Source organism: Aspergillus nidulans, chromosome II (genome assembly GCF_000011425.1).
Source record: "Aspergillus nidulans FGSC A4 chromosome II".
Classification (NCBI taxonomy): Eukaryota; Fungi; Ascomycota; class Eurotiomycetes; order Eurotiales; family Aspergillaceae; genus Aspergillus; species Aspergillus nidulans.
This window is the reverse complement of record NC_066258.1, coordinates 3,640,767-3,653,614: the sequence shown is the minus strand read 5'-3', so window position 1 is coordinate 3,653,614 and position 12,848 is coordinate 3,640,767. Positions and strand designations below refer to the sequence as shown.

The 12,848-nt window shown below is 51.1% G+C and overlaps 4 protein-coding genes across 4 annotated transcripts, besides 1 other annotated feature; 2 read left to right on the top strand and 2 right to left on the bottom strand.

Moving 5' to 3' along the window:
- Positions 1–12,848: part of a sequence feature (contig 1.61 483..865047(-1)) that runs on past both edges of the window.
- On the bottom strand, positions 54–2,362 carry ANIA_03578 (CCCH zinc finger and SMR domain protein; the record flags this gene model as incomplete). Its single annotated transcript, XM_656090.1, has 3 exons — positions 54–612; positions 659–1,369; positions 1,428–2,362. 3 exons carry the CDS (start codon positions 2,360–2,362, stop codon positions 54–56), a joined length of 2,205 nt encoding a protein of 734 aa, XP_661182.1.
- Positions 3,682–5,285, top strand: ANIA_03579 (protein tvp38). The gene is made up of 3 exons (XM_656091.2): positions 3,682–4,288; positions 4,341–4,760; positions 4,814–5,285. Exons 1-3 carry the CDS (start codon positions 3,819–3,821, stop codon positions 5,154–5,156), a joined length of 1,233 nt encoding a protein of 410 aa, XP_661183.1. The 5' UTR covers positions 3,682–3,818; the 3' UTR covers positions 5,157–5,285.
- On the top strand, positions 5,997–9,854 carry aof2 (putative lysine-specific histone demethylase Aof2; the record flags this gene model as incomplete). The annotated part of the gene is made up of 1 exon (XM_656092.2): positions 5,997–9,854. One exon carries the CDS (start codon positions 5,997–5,999, stop codon positions 9,819–9,821), a length of 3,825 nt encoding a protein of 1,274 aa, XP_661184.1. The 3' UTR covers positions 9,822–9,854.
- Positions 10,062–11,557, bottom strand: trr1 (thioredoxin-disulfide reductase trxR). Its single transcript, XM_656093.2, has 2 exons — positions 11,387–11,557; positions 10,062–11,301 (listed from the first exon to the last, which is right to left on the bottom strand). The coding sequence occupies exons 1-2, from the start codon at positions 11,406–11,408 to the stop codon at positions 10,304–10,306; spliced, it is 1,020 nt and encodes a 339-aa protein (XP_661185.2). The 5' UTR covers positions 11,409–11,557; the 3' UTR covers positions 10,062–10,303.

The following is a 12,848-nucleotide window of genomic DNA, read 5'->3' as shown; positions in this document are numbered from 1 at the left end:
CGATACCACACCTCAATCTACATTATACGATGTATAGTATAATATCTGTATTCTCACTGCTGCGATTCTATATCCCCACGCTTAAGGAGCTGGATCTTGCCCATTGTAAGAACAGGTTGACTCGCGTCCTCGTCACCATTTGCCTCCGCCTCGAGATTCTTCGCTAAAGTCTTATCATAGCTGGAAGGGTCAATTCCCAGGATCCCACCAACGTAGCCGCCTCGTTCCCCGGGCACGCTGAACTCTCGGAAAAGGTATTTCCACTCGTTGAGCCACGCCTTGACTGCTTTTCCGATTTTATCCTTACCGTTCTTGGAGTGGTGGCCTGTGCCGGTAATGGCATAGATAATCCGCCGGCCTTCTCGCGCATGCTTGAGAAGGATTTTCTCGAGGTATTCAATTGCTTCTTCGGGGTGTAGGCCGTGAAGATCAACGTATAGTTCTTCGGATGCGTCATCTAGGCCGGCGTTTAGAAGGTGTTTGTTGCGCTCTTCGTAGAGCTGCCGGGCGGCTTCGCGATGGCATTTACGCATGGCTTCATTTTCGGCCTGGCCGCGCAGCGACAAAGCTTTTGCAGCTCTAGCGTCATTCCTATTCCACGCTTGAGCAGCACTAGATTGGTTAGCGGAGAGCCAGATAAAAAGACAAAGATACATACCTCTGGAGAAACTTGTTTCTCACCGTGCCGTGGCGGATCGCCTCCGTTCTGTATTTGATATATTGCTGGTTTGTTCGAGAACCGGTCTCAAGCCAAGGGATATGCTGTGGCGCCGGTATTGACTGCGCGGCGGCGCTGTTTTCGCGACCCTTTGTCTGGTTGTTCTTAGAGGAGGGTTTTCCCTTCCCTCCTGAAGCTGGAGCTGGAGACATGCGTACTACATCTGCCAGAGACGTAGGCATATTATCTCTGGTTGTATTATTGTCACGGTTCTTCCTTCCGTGATTCTTCTTTCCTGAATTCTTCGCATTGACTGCAGCAAGCGTAGGAAACGCATCTGGGTCGTCGACAGACAGAGCTGTTGGATTAAGTTCTCGGTGTTGGTGACGGCTTCCTGGCCGTGAATGAGGACGCGACAGGTTTGTCATACTTCCACTTCTTTTACCTCCCAGATGTGGTGCATTTTTGCCTCCAGGCCCACCATAGAGATATCCTGGATATTTACTACCGAGTTGACCAGCCCACTGCTCAGAAGATCCGGGCGTAGATTGCAAAGGAGGGAAGGCATCCGGCGCATTATCCACTTGGAAAGCGATGCCAGCAGACGTGGCCGAAGAATTGCCGTCAACACTGAGATTCGCAATCAGTGCAGAGGGATCATGAGAAAATGGACACCCATCGCCAGCTAGGCAGTTGCCCATCACCCAATACCTTGGGTTGCTTTGTTAGCACCGTATATAGAGGCAGCGCTCGGTTCTACAAAACTTACTTGCAAAGATGACTAGTCAGGTCATGGCTGAAACGACAATCTGCGCGTAGACATTGACCAGTTGACAGCCAGTACTTGCACACAACGGGGCTTCGGTTGTGACCTGGGGTAGACGTGCTTTTGGGAGGTTCCATTGTCATGGACTTTCCCACGACAACGCGACTATCGTCTGGTAAGCTTGGAGCGGCACCTGCATCGGCTCCTTGAGTGAGAGCAGCAATGGTGGCACCTAAGTCATACCCGTTTGCTTCTAAAGCGGATTCTATTTCCTCATTGGATCGCTTGTCTCCGAGTACGGTGCGCAATATATCGTGAGGACTCATATCAGGAACGAATTCCGGAGCTGTTGCACTGAGACCGCCATGCATGCTCAAACCGCCTACAGACGAAGTTGTACTCATCGCATCGTCCGCCACCAGCCAATCCACATTACTGTCACTGCCAAGGTCACCGTAAAAGTCCGACACATGACTTTGTTGGTCCGAAAATTCGTATGCGTTCAGATTCGGGGAATGCGGTATAGGTTGAGCGAGAGCGAGCCTCGGGGACGGACGAGGAGAGGTGAATGGCGATACTGTGGAGGATAGAGGAGGCCGCGAAATACCACCTTTGGAGCTTTGCAGCCAAGAGCTACTCCCGGGACTGGTCCCTAGGTTCGAATGAGGTGATAAAGGTGTGGAAGATCGGGCCATCTGCCAAGGAGCAGGAGAGGAGCGACGAATGACCGTGTGACGGGGCGGTGGTGGAGAAGAGTCCGGTAATGTGCGGTTTCGCTGTCGCCAAAGGATATCGAGGACGGCATTTTCGAGTGATGTCCCTGATAACGAGGTCTTTTCGCGGAGGAACTCCTCGATTTTCTCGACCTGGTCTTCTTCATCCAGGGATTTATCCTGGAGGATCTGGAGACAATCCTCCAGGAGCTCCTCCGTAACCATGCCGTGTTGTTAAACAGTATATAGTGTCTGGAAATTTGATGATGCCGTGAAGATGGAAGGAGGGAGGCAGCGCGGGAATATCAGGGAGTCGGGGAAGTCAGCGAGATGTGGGGTAAAGGAGGACGAGAGTCCGCAAGGTAGTCGAGCTGTGAGAGTGGGCTAAGGGCAAGAAGGAGCTCAAAGCTTCGAGTCCATTGTCCTTCAGGGTCCAGTGCGTTTCACGATACAGATTAACTAGATAGAGGTCCAAGGGAGATGGTCTGTCAGTGTGGAGGGATCGTTATGCGACAAGAGACAGATTGCGGTCACATCGCATCGGGTCAACACAAGCGACCAGCAGAACGAGAATCAGAGGCTAAAATCGCAAAATGTAAAGCAAGTATAGAAGCACAGCAAGCAGCTAGGTGAACAAATAAGCAAGAGTTGAAGGAGACGGGAGAGGAGAAGAAAACCAGGAGCGGGAGCTGATGGGAATAATATGGGATGGGATGAGACGAGAAAGTGAGCACTCGGCGATCGATAGGCTGAGACCCGCCCAACAATCACAACGCTGCTGGATGGCACCGCGCTAGTAAAATAAAATGAAGATCTGGACCGTCCACCATTATAGCAAACGATATAAAGCATCAGTCCTCTCAAGCAGCTCTTATTTGTGCTTGAGTAGTTCTCTATTTACTTAAGCCTGGAACCTCAGGCCACATCTCCGTTTCTTGGCGGCCATGCTGATCCAGGTCGATCTGCCCAGTGCCAGATGCGACTCCTTCAGGATTTAGACTGGAGGTTTACTTTGTATTTGTTACAAGAACGGTACTTCAATATCATTCATGTCTACTCCGTACTGGGTACCGGGGAGGGGTACAAAATATAGGTGCTGTTACTCAAATGGCATTGATACTGTTATAATACCACTATCCACACAAACGGAGTGATCCCCGGCTGTATGGCTGGTATCAAGTTTACGGCTGGCTTCGATCATCCGTGACGATACTCCAGCTCCGCCCTGTCTTCTCAATATTTGGAAGGCTGCAGCAACAACTTTCGTCCATCCTGGCTTGATTATTGTCTCTACTTACTCCATCTCTCTCTTCTGCATTTGTTGCTCCTCGTCCTCGAATCCCAGCGCGGACAATTGCTAGCCCCGTTCTAACAACCAACATTAGGAAATAAAAAGGCAGCCTGGAGTTCAGCCGATATTACCACCTCTCCCCAAATCCGCCGCTCACTCATGTTCTTTCTCTCGCTGGGGGTCACATCTCGCCCGCTCTAACTGATAAACGCAACTTGCCGGTCTATCACTTGATATTCATTCGTCTTTTGTGACAAGTTAACACAACCTCGATTGTTCGAAATCGTCAGTGCCGTCGAGTGACGCAGTCGGCCATTACTGCCGACCCGCCCGCAGATCTTCGAGCTTCAAACCAAACATTATATTTCATTATACAAATTCCACCCAGATATGCCCGCAGATTACGCATCTACCGCGCGCGCTCTTTCTGTTTCAACAACTTCGTCTCGCTCACCATCCCCTGGGGAAGGCGCTCGTCCACTATGGAGTCAAGGTGCGACTGATACGCGGACCAATGCGGGCTTTGCCGCCCGGAGGTCAACGCCCATACCCAAACAAGGAATCATGGCTCGAATCAATGCATTTAATGAACGCTCACTAGCATTATGGCGAAAAATGACCTTTTGGCAGAAAGTTGGTAGCGTGCTCGCTGTTCTCAGTCTCAATATTCTGGGCTTCGGATTCCTGTATATTACAGGGAGGGTGTTTCAATGGCTCGGGCCAGTTGCTGAGAAATGGGAGCACTCGGTGCCTGTATTCATCGTGATGTGGCTCGGTGTATTTTTCGTTTCTTTCCCTCCGTTGGTAGGGTGGTCAACGTTTGGGACGGTGTCTGGTTTCATATTTGGCGTGTGGAAAGGGTAAGTTGAACTTGCTTCCCACCGTCATCGACTCACTCATAGCCGACACTAGATGGCTTCTTTATGCGTCGGCCACGGTGCTAGGCTCAATATGCTCCTTCATCGCATCGCGCACCGTCCTGTCCAAATTTGTACACCGACTTGTTGAGCGCGACAAACGGTTTGCAGCTCTTGCGCTGACGCTGAAGTATGATGGACTTAAGCTGTTATGCATGATTCGCCTTTGCCCACTGCCCTACTCAATCTGCAACGGGGCGATTTCTACCTTTCCCACGGTGCAACCCCTGATGTACGGGCTCGCCACCGCTATTATCTCCCCAAAGCTGCTCGTTCCTGCCTTTATTGGCAGTAGGATACGCATATTAAACGAGAAAGGAGAAGAGATGAGTCTAGGCTCAAAGCTTATAAACATATTTAGCATCATTGTTTCCATAGCCGCTGGCATCTTTACCGGGTGGTATATTTATAGAAGGTAAGAAGTACCCACGTCAATTCCTTTCACGAACTGCTACTGACTTTTCTTAGGACTCTGGCGCGGGCTCAGGAGTTGGAGGAAAGAGAGAGAGAAGATATTAGACACTCGCTCGAGGCCGACCACGCGGCTCACCGTCCACAGCGCGCGTTTTCCGACGATCCCATTGTCAACGCTGCAGCGACGACCCTTGCGCGAGATGAAGAGGAACGTATTGGGTTCAATGACTTTGACGATGATAATGTTGACTTGGTTATCGACGATGATGACCTTTCCTCTCGACGGTCAAAGTCACCATACAAGGATGAGTTTACAGACAACGAATCAGACGTCTTTCGAGACGGGGACGGGACGAATACCGACACATATACCCTACATACACACGTTCGACATTAGACTTTGAACTTGTAAACTGCCTGGGGCAGGTGTTTGGTTTCCTAGAGGATCTATGTCTATAGAGCCCCTCGTCATGAATCACGTCCTGCGTAGCATTTAGTTGGCATGATGATAATCACAGTCAGATTGGATCATTCCCTTTTTTTGCCAGTTATGAAATATTAGGTCCCAAGTAATGTCTACCTTTAGAATATTGCAATGTACAAATCGGGATGGCCAGGTGGTGGGGATCGCCGCATCGGGCCGGGGGACGCCAAGAGTCTTCCTTGCCTGTTAAGACTACCACTAAGTCAATCAAGGCTCCCCATCTCCCTCCCTCCATCGTCCCCCAGGGACAAGCTGGTCCAGTCAAGCCACTCAAGTACATTTTGTCACTCCTTCTGGCTTTGATCTCCTCCCATCAGCCTTGAACTCAATCTGAATCACTTCCTGTCGCTTCCGCCTCGAGTGGTCCAACTTGCAAGGGTGGCTCTGCGAACCCACCGCACTATCAGTGAGTCGAGGCCCTACGCTGATATACTTAAACGTCCATATCATCAGACTTTCCTTTCCGGCGTATCATTTGTACTATTTTAACCTCGATTCCAGGTTTCATCGTAAACATCTGACCTCCCGAGTCCTGTGCTCGTTGCCTCTCCTTCCCGACCTCACAATTTTCGTATGAAAAGTGGACCCACATGGATGGATATGTTCACACTTGATATCTTCACAAAGAGCCGGCGTAATAATGGATCGAGATCACATTCTAGGCTCTTACTCATAGCTGGAATGTTCTCAATACTTTAGCTCGAGGCTGGGTTTGCATGTCATAATTATCACGTCCCCTGCACGATTCCAACGATGACGGAGGTTCCTTTCGTGGCAATGCGTGCCCCAGGAAGCTATTCCTCTCAGACAGAGACAATCCGTCAATACATTCCTTCGAGTGTTGTTGTTAACAGTAGCTGTCCGCCTGCGAAACAACTTCAGCAGCCAGACAGAGTGCAACCGCAGCAATGTACAACAAATTCATGGTCGGTCCATAACGATGGTTTTGGCCCCAGACCTCAGGTTTCTAACGCTAAATCTTATGGGGTTGATGCCGGAAACCAAGGCATCAACTATATGAGTTACGATCTCGTAAAGGAGACGAACGGGAGCACGCCGAATGATTCTACGTCTACTCCCGTTCTGTCTGCCTCCAGCAATGGAAAGTCTACTACGCCATCGAGTGTGAATCTCGCTTCGTCTTCTACATCTGTGAGTTCTACAAAAGCTGATGACACTCCGGGACCTGTTTTTTTCCGTCCACGTTCTTCCATTCCAACGCGCCTTCCGACAGCAGTATATGCCCAGCAGTGTGTGGCGGCAGCGTATGCGTCGAGGCTCAACCCTTACGCCCTTCATCCGAAAGAACAAGAAGCGCTGCAGGATCACTTGTGCCACCTTCATGTTACTGTCTACCTTAATATACGAAACGGGATTCTTCGACTCTGGACCCGCAATCCTATGGTTAGTGTGAGCAAAGAAGAGGCTTTGGGTTGTGCTAAAGACTACCGCTGGATGAATCTTGCATCATTTGCATATGAATGGCTGATACGGAACGGATACATCAATTTCGGCTGCCTCGAGATCCCAGAAGGCCTTGTGCCCTCAAAAAAGGGCCGTCGGAAAGAAGGTCCCGTGATTGTCATCATTGGAGCAGGGATGGCGGGTTTGGGCTGCGCTCGGCAGCTGGAAGGGTTCTTTAAACACTTTCGCGATAACCTCAACTCCCCGCGTGTTGTTGTGCTTGAGGGTAGGCGAAGAATCGGAGGGCGTATATACTCGCATCCTCTACAAAGTCGTCAATCATCTACTTTGCCCCCGGGACTTACTCCAAAAGTCGAGATGGGCGCTCAAATTGTTGTCGGATTTGACCGTGGTAATCCTCTAGACCAGATCATACGCGGCCAGCTAGCGCTTTCGTACCATCTGCTTCGTGACATATCTACCATTTATGATATAGATGGAACTCCGGTGGACGAAGTACGAGACGCAACAGCCGAAAGGCTTTATAATGATGTACTGGACCGCTCAGGAGATTATAGGTACAAGTCTGTGGTAGCACCTACAGCTGAGGGCGAGCGCGATCTTATTGATTTGGGCCGGGACATAACAACGAGTGATGGGGTCACGGTGAGACAGTATGAAGAGGCAAGACAAGCTGGAACCGTTGGTCTACTGTTTCCGGCAAAACGCATTCGCCGCGGTGTAGGCCACAAGACTGCTGAACTCAAGCCAGCCACTGGGCCTGTAGTGGACACTGACGAGGCGGAAGAGAACCCAGCTGTCGTTGCATGCGAAGCTATGGGCTGGAAGCTCAACCCAGGTATTTCAGTGTCCCAAAGAATTAATTTGGACCCGATTGCCAAAGCATCAAAGTTCCAGACTTTAGGTAAAACAATGGATGAAGGTGTCCGCCAATATCAACGCATGCTCCCTCTGACTCCTAAGGATCTGCGCTTACTCAATTGGCACTTCGCCAACCTCGAATATGCGAACGCCACAAACATTAATAACCTCAGTCTTTCCGGGTGGGACCAAGATATGGGGAATGAGTTTGAGGGAGAACATTCGCAAATCATTGGGGGGTACCAACGGGTCCCTTACGGGCTATGGTCGTATCCAACGAAATTGGACGTCCGAACGAATAAGACTGTTTCACGCATTACATACGATGCCTCCGGCTCGAACAGGCATAGAACGGTAGTACATTGCGAAGATGGTGAATCTATCACGGCGGATATGGTCGTGTACACTGGCTCCTTAGGAACTTTGCAGCACCGAACAGTCCAATTTTCTCCACCTTTACCTGATTGGAAAGTAGGAGCCATTGATCGCCTTGGGTTTGGAGTGATGAACAAAGTCATATTAGCGTTTGACCAGCCCTTCTGGGACACTGAACGGGATATGTTTGGCCTTTTGCGCGAGCCCACCAACAGGGATAGCATGGCTCAGGAAGATTATGCCTCGAACCGGGGCCGCTTCTATCTGTTTTGGAACTGTATGAAAACCACGGGGCTTCCAGTATTGATCGCTCTTATGGCAGGTGACGCTGCTCACCAGGCAGAGCGCACTCCTGATGCTGAAATTGTTGCTGAAGTCATGAGTCAGCTACGTAACGTCTTCAAACAGGTGGCTGTCCCTGACCCTTTAGAGACAATCATCACACGCTGGGCTAGCGACAAGTTCACCAGAGGGACATACTCCTATGTTGCTGCGGAGGCACTTCCAGGGGATTACGATCTCATGGCCAAATCGGTCGGAAACCTCTACTTCGCTGGCGAGGCCACCTGCGGCACTCATCCCGCTACCGTACACGGGGCATACATCTCAGGGCTTCGGGCCGCATCCGAGATCATCGATTCCATCCTAGGGCCTATTCCTATACCGACACCCCTCGTCCCAGAGAAAGGCAAAAACACAAACTCGGGCAATACTAATGGCATGCCCTCCAACACTCCACACATCCCACTAGACACGGACACCAATACCCCAGAAGTACCACCCCAACAACCCCAGCTGCCAACATCAACATCAACAGTAACATCGTCATTCGAACCCCTCTCTAGAGCTGCCTATGACCAGGCCATGAATGCCGCCGTCTATACTGAAATCGGTCCACCAATCCCTCGCCCCGGCCGCCCAGGCATCAATCCCTTCATCCTCTACCAAAAAGATTTCATGGCCAAAGCCCGCGCCGACTGCGATGCAGAGTACCAGGCCATAACAAAAGACCCCAACGCAAAGGCTCCCCGCGACACCGTCCGCGCTGCGCTAGGCCTCATGTGGCGCCAGGCGCCGGAGGAAGTGAAACGCCCGTACCTCGAACAGGCGGAGGTCAATCGGCAGACGGGCGCGGAGATCGCGGCGAAGTGGAAGAGGGATAATGTGGAATGGGAAAGGAGGAAAGAGGCAGCGAAGAAGAGGTGGCAGCAGGACAACCCATTTGAGTGGTGGGTTGCTACAGAGTTTGGTGAACCGCCGAGAAAGAAGCTTGATTCCACGAACAAGGAGTTAGGTGCGGCATATTCCCCTGCTGCTGCGCCAACCCCTCCATTTGGGCCATCAACCTCATCAGGATTAGCTGGGATATCTACTCCTTCTGCTGCCTCGCCATATCCGTCTGGGACGTCAGCTGGGTTAGCAGGGTCCAGCACGCTGTTTACGAATGGGTACGACGCAAACGCATCTACTCCAGCTGCTACTCCATCACATCCGCCTCCGTCCGTGCCGCCACCTGGGTTATCTGAGGCTACCGCAGGCAATACAGAGAGTTGTAGCTCAAGCGCATCCTATTCTGCCCCTGCTGGTCCATCGACTGTCCCTCTATTTGGGCCGCTACCTGGGTCAGCCAAAATGAGCAAGCCGAATGTGAATGGATATAGTGCAAATGAGTCTACTCCTGCCGCTGCTGCTGTTGCTTCTCAATCACTCCAACCACCCCAACCACCCGGATCGCCATCTGGGTTATATGGTGGTAGCACGCAAGACACGAACGGGTCCACGAACTTAAATGCAAATCCGAATCCGGGTCAAACTCAAAATCCAAACGTCGCTAACGGTCCTAGACCAGGGATGGGTTGGAGTTGGTTCAACAATAACAGCGCCACTGCATACTCTTTTCTCCTCAACCAACGTTAAAAAGGGCCAAATCAAACTAATTATCTTATCGGGAATCATATTCTAGCCGAACCAACTCTTGAAACCATGTTAGTCTTTATCTTGATGCATGGTCCTTAAGGTTTGAAAAGTAGATTGCGTTTACCTCCACCTAGTTAGGTATCAGCAGGTCAAGAGGTTTGACCGGCCTTCCACTGTATCTTTACAACTACGAACGATCAAATAGACGAATTGAGAAATTGAGGTAACGAACCCTGGCAGAATATTCTATCACGGTCTATTCTATTCATAACGTAACGTATTGTAGCCACCGACCGAAAGAATCAACCGGAGAAGTAACAAGAAAGAAAATGAAAACGCTGAAGTCTAGGAACAAATCATGTCATGTGGAAAGCCGTCTAAATGGTAGGGATGATGGAGATGGGGTTCGGAAGCCTCATCTATCGAGAGTGATGTGGACGGGCGAGACGAGAGGAAAATGTACTGTAGTGTGGGATGTGTATTTACAGAGCGGGGTTAGCGTGAGCAGGGGGTATCTCTTCGTTTGACTCGGACTCGCCGATGAATCGCTCAGCCTCGAGAGCAGCAATGCAACCAGATCCCGCACTGGTGATGGCCTGGCGGTAGCGCTTGTCCTGGACGTCACCGCAAGCAAAAACACCCTCAACGCTGGTAAAGCTGGTACCGGGCTTGGTAGCGATGTATCCGTCCTCATCGAGTTCGACCTGGCCCTTGACAAGAGCAGTGGCGGGGTCATGGCCGACGGCGTAGAAAAGACCGTTAGCCTCTAGGGTCTCTTCCTCGCCAGTAAGGACATTCTTCACGCGGAGGTGGGTCATCAGGCCGTTGAGCTTCTTCTCACCAAGAACCTCGGTAGCAACGGTGTTGAAGCGGACGGTAACCTTGGGGTTAGCCAAGAGGCGGCTGGCCATGGCCTTGGAAGCGCGGAGCTTGTCGCGGCGGACAAGCACGGTAACGCTGCTACCGTACTTGGTGAGGAAGATGGCCTCCTCAGCGGCGGAATCACCACCGCCGATGACGAAGAGGGGCTTGTTGCGGAAGATGGGCACGGCACCATCGCAGACAGCGCAGGCGCTGATACCGTTCTGCCAGTATACATCCTCACCAGGAAGGTTGAGACGGCGGGCATTGGCACCAGTGGCAATGATGACAGCATCAGCGGTGCGGGCAGGCTCGTTGTCGGGACCGTCGTTCCACTCAGTCCACAGCTTGAAGGGCCTCTGTGAAAGGTCGACACGGGAGATAGTCTCGGTGATGACCTCAGTCCCGAAGCGGATGGATTGCTTGCGCATGGCGTCCATCAGCTCGGAGCCACCAATTCCGTCCGGAAAACCGGGAAAGTTCTCGACATCAGTGGTCGTGGTAAGCTGGCCACCGGCTGCGGTGCCATTGGCCAGCATACCCTCGTAAAGGACAGGCTTGAGTTCCGCCCGCGAAAGGTAGATGGCGGCGGTGTGAGCGGCGGGGCCGGAGCCGATGACTTTTCAAAGGGTTAGTCTCGTCTTCATCTTCTTTGGACATGTTGCACAATGTAGATCATTGATTGAAAACAAAGAGACACATACTAACTACTTTGGAGTGAACCATCCTTGATGTTGAATTGACGCGCGGTGGCGTCGAGAACGAGTTTGATAGGACTGGCGACGATGTGGGAGAGTTCTGACGATAGGAAGAAGCAGCGGCTGCAGTGAACCCTAGGGAAGACCTAAGAGTAGAAGAGAAGGGAAATCGACGAAAAGCTGAAGAAAACAGATTGGCGGTTGTAGAATGAAAAGTGAGTGAAGATAGAAGGGAAGAGGGGGGTTTTAATTAGGCTCGAGGGGCAACGGGTGGGGACAAGGCACGACGACAGCAGAAGAGTTAAAAAAGGGCTGGACGATCGGTATTAGCTAAGAAGAAGAGTCTTCTGGACGAAGATCAGATAAGAAATGTAAGTGGGAAGCGAAGGCTGTCTGGTTCTTGATCTCTAAGCAAAGCAGCAAAAATCGGCTTGTTGGTCCCGAACTTTCGCCAGCAGAACTCTTCAATCACGTGCGCAGTGGCCGAGACCGCCGCTGATTATGAAGCCAGTGGGATGTGACAGTTCTCCAGCCTTAGTACGCCCACCTCACGCAAACACCGTCCGGTTCCAGTCCGACGCGAACTGAATTTCGTCATTTGAGATCAATGATATGCCGAGGGAGTGACGACTCACATTCCATGCATCGATTCTCAACACCGAGGAATCGTTTTGGCTCTCGACACTCCTCAGCTCTCCGATCGCTATCCCAGATCAATACATGTCCCATACAAGAGATATCGCCACTCGGAATAACCTACCCACAATATTATTCAGCCAGTAATAGTCCGGATGTCCTGTCTCAAACACCAGTCGGAGATGCAGATTTCCCGATGGAGCTACCGGGCCTGACGTCTGTATAAAGATGTCCGCGCCATCATCTGTCCGCAGGTTATACCGTGTGTCGGCGGAGAAAATACCAGTCCTGGAATCGACAATGCCCCAGTCGGCGCCGATGTCGAGGATAGTGCCTGTTTGGAAAGCTTACTATCAGTTCACTTGTCATCTGCAGCACAGGCAGATGATATATCGGAATATAACTAGATATGCCACATACCCGACAACCGTGGGCCTGTGAAGTTCCCTCCGACAATGGGTATGGCACGACGAATGCCGTGGGGTCCATCTTCATTCATCAGAGTGCCTTTGCAGTACACATATGCTGTGTATAGGAATGACAGCTGCGGAGGTAGGGGTTCTGCGCTTGCACCAGCGACGACTGGGGTTTCAGAGATGGACTGAAGTGCCAGCGTCGCGAAAAAGAGGTCGCGTAGTCGATGGAACATGGTGGTAAATGACAATGTAGACAGTAAGCTAAACTATAAATTGTAGTCTATGCTAAAAGCTTTCAAGGTAGAATCAGTTGGTACATATAGAGTCGGCAATCAGGAATCATTCCTCCAGCAGTATGGGAATTCAACGTTTATATTCTCAGTCTCATCGAGAGTCGAGAGGGACTGTCTCCAAAT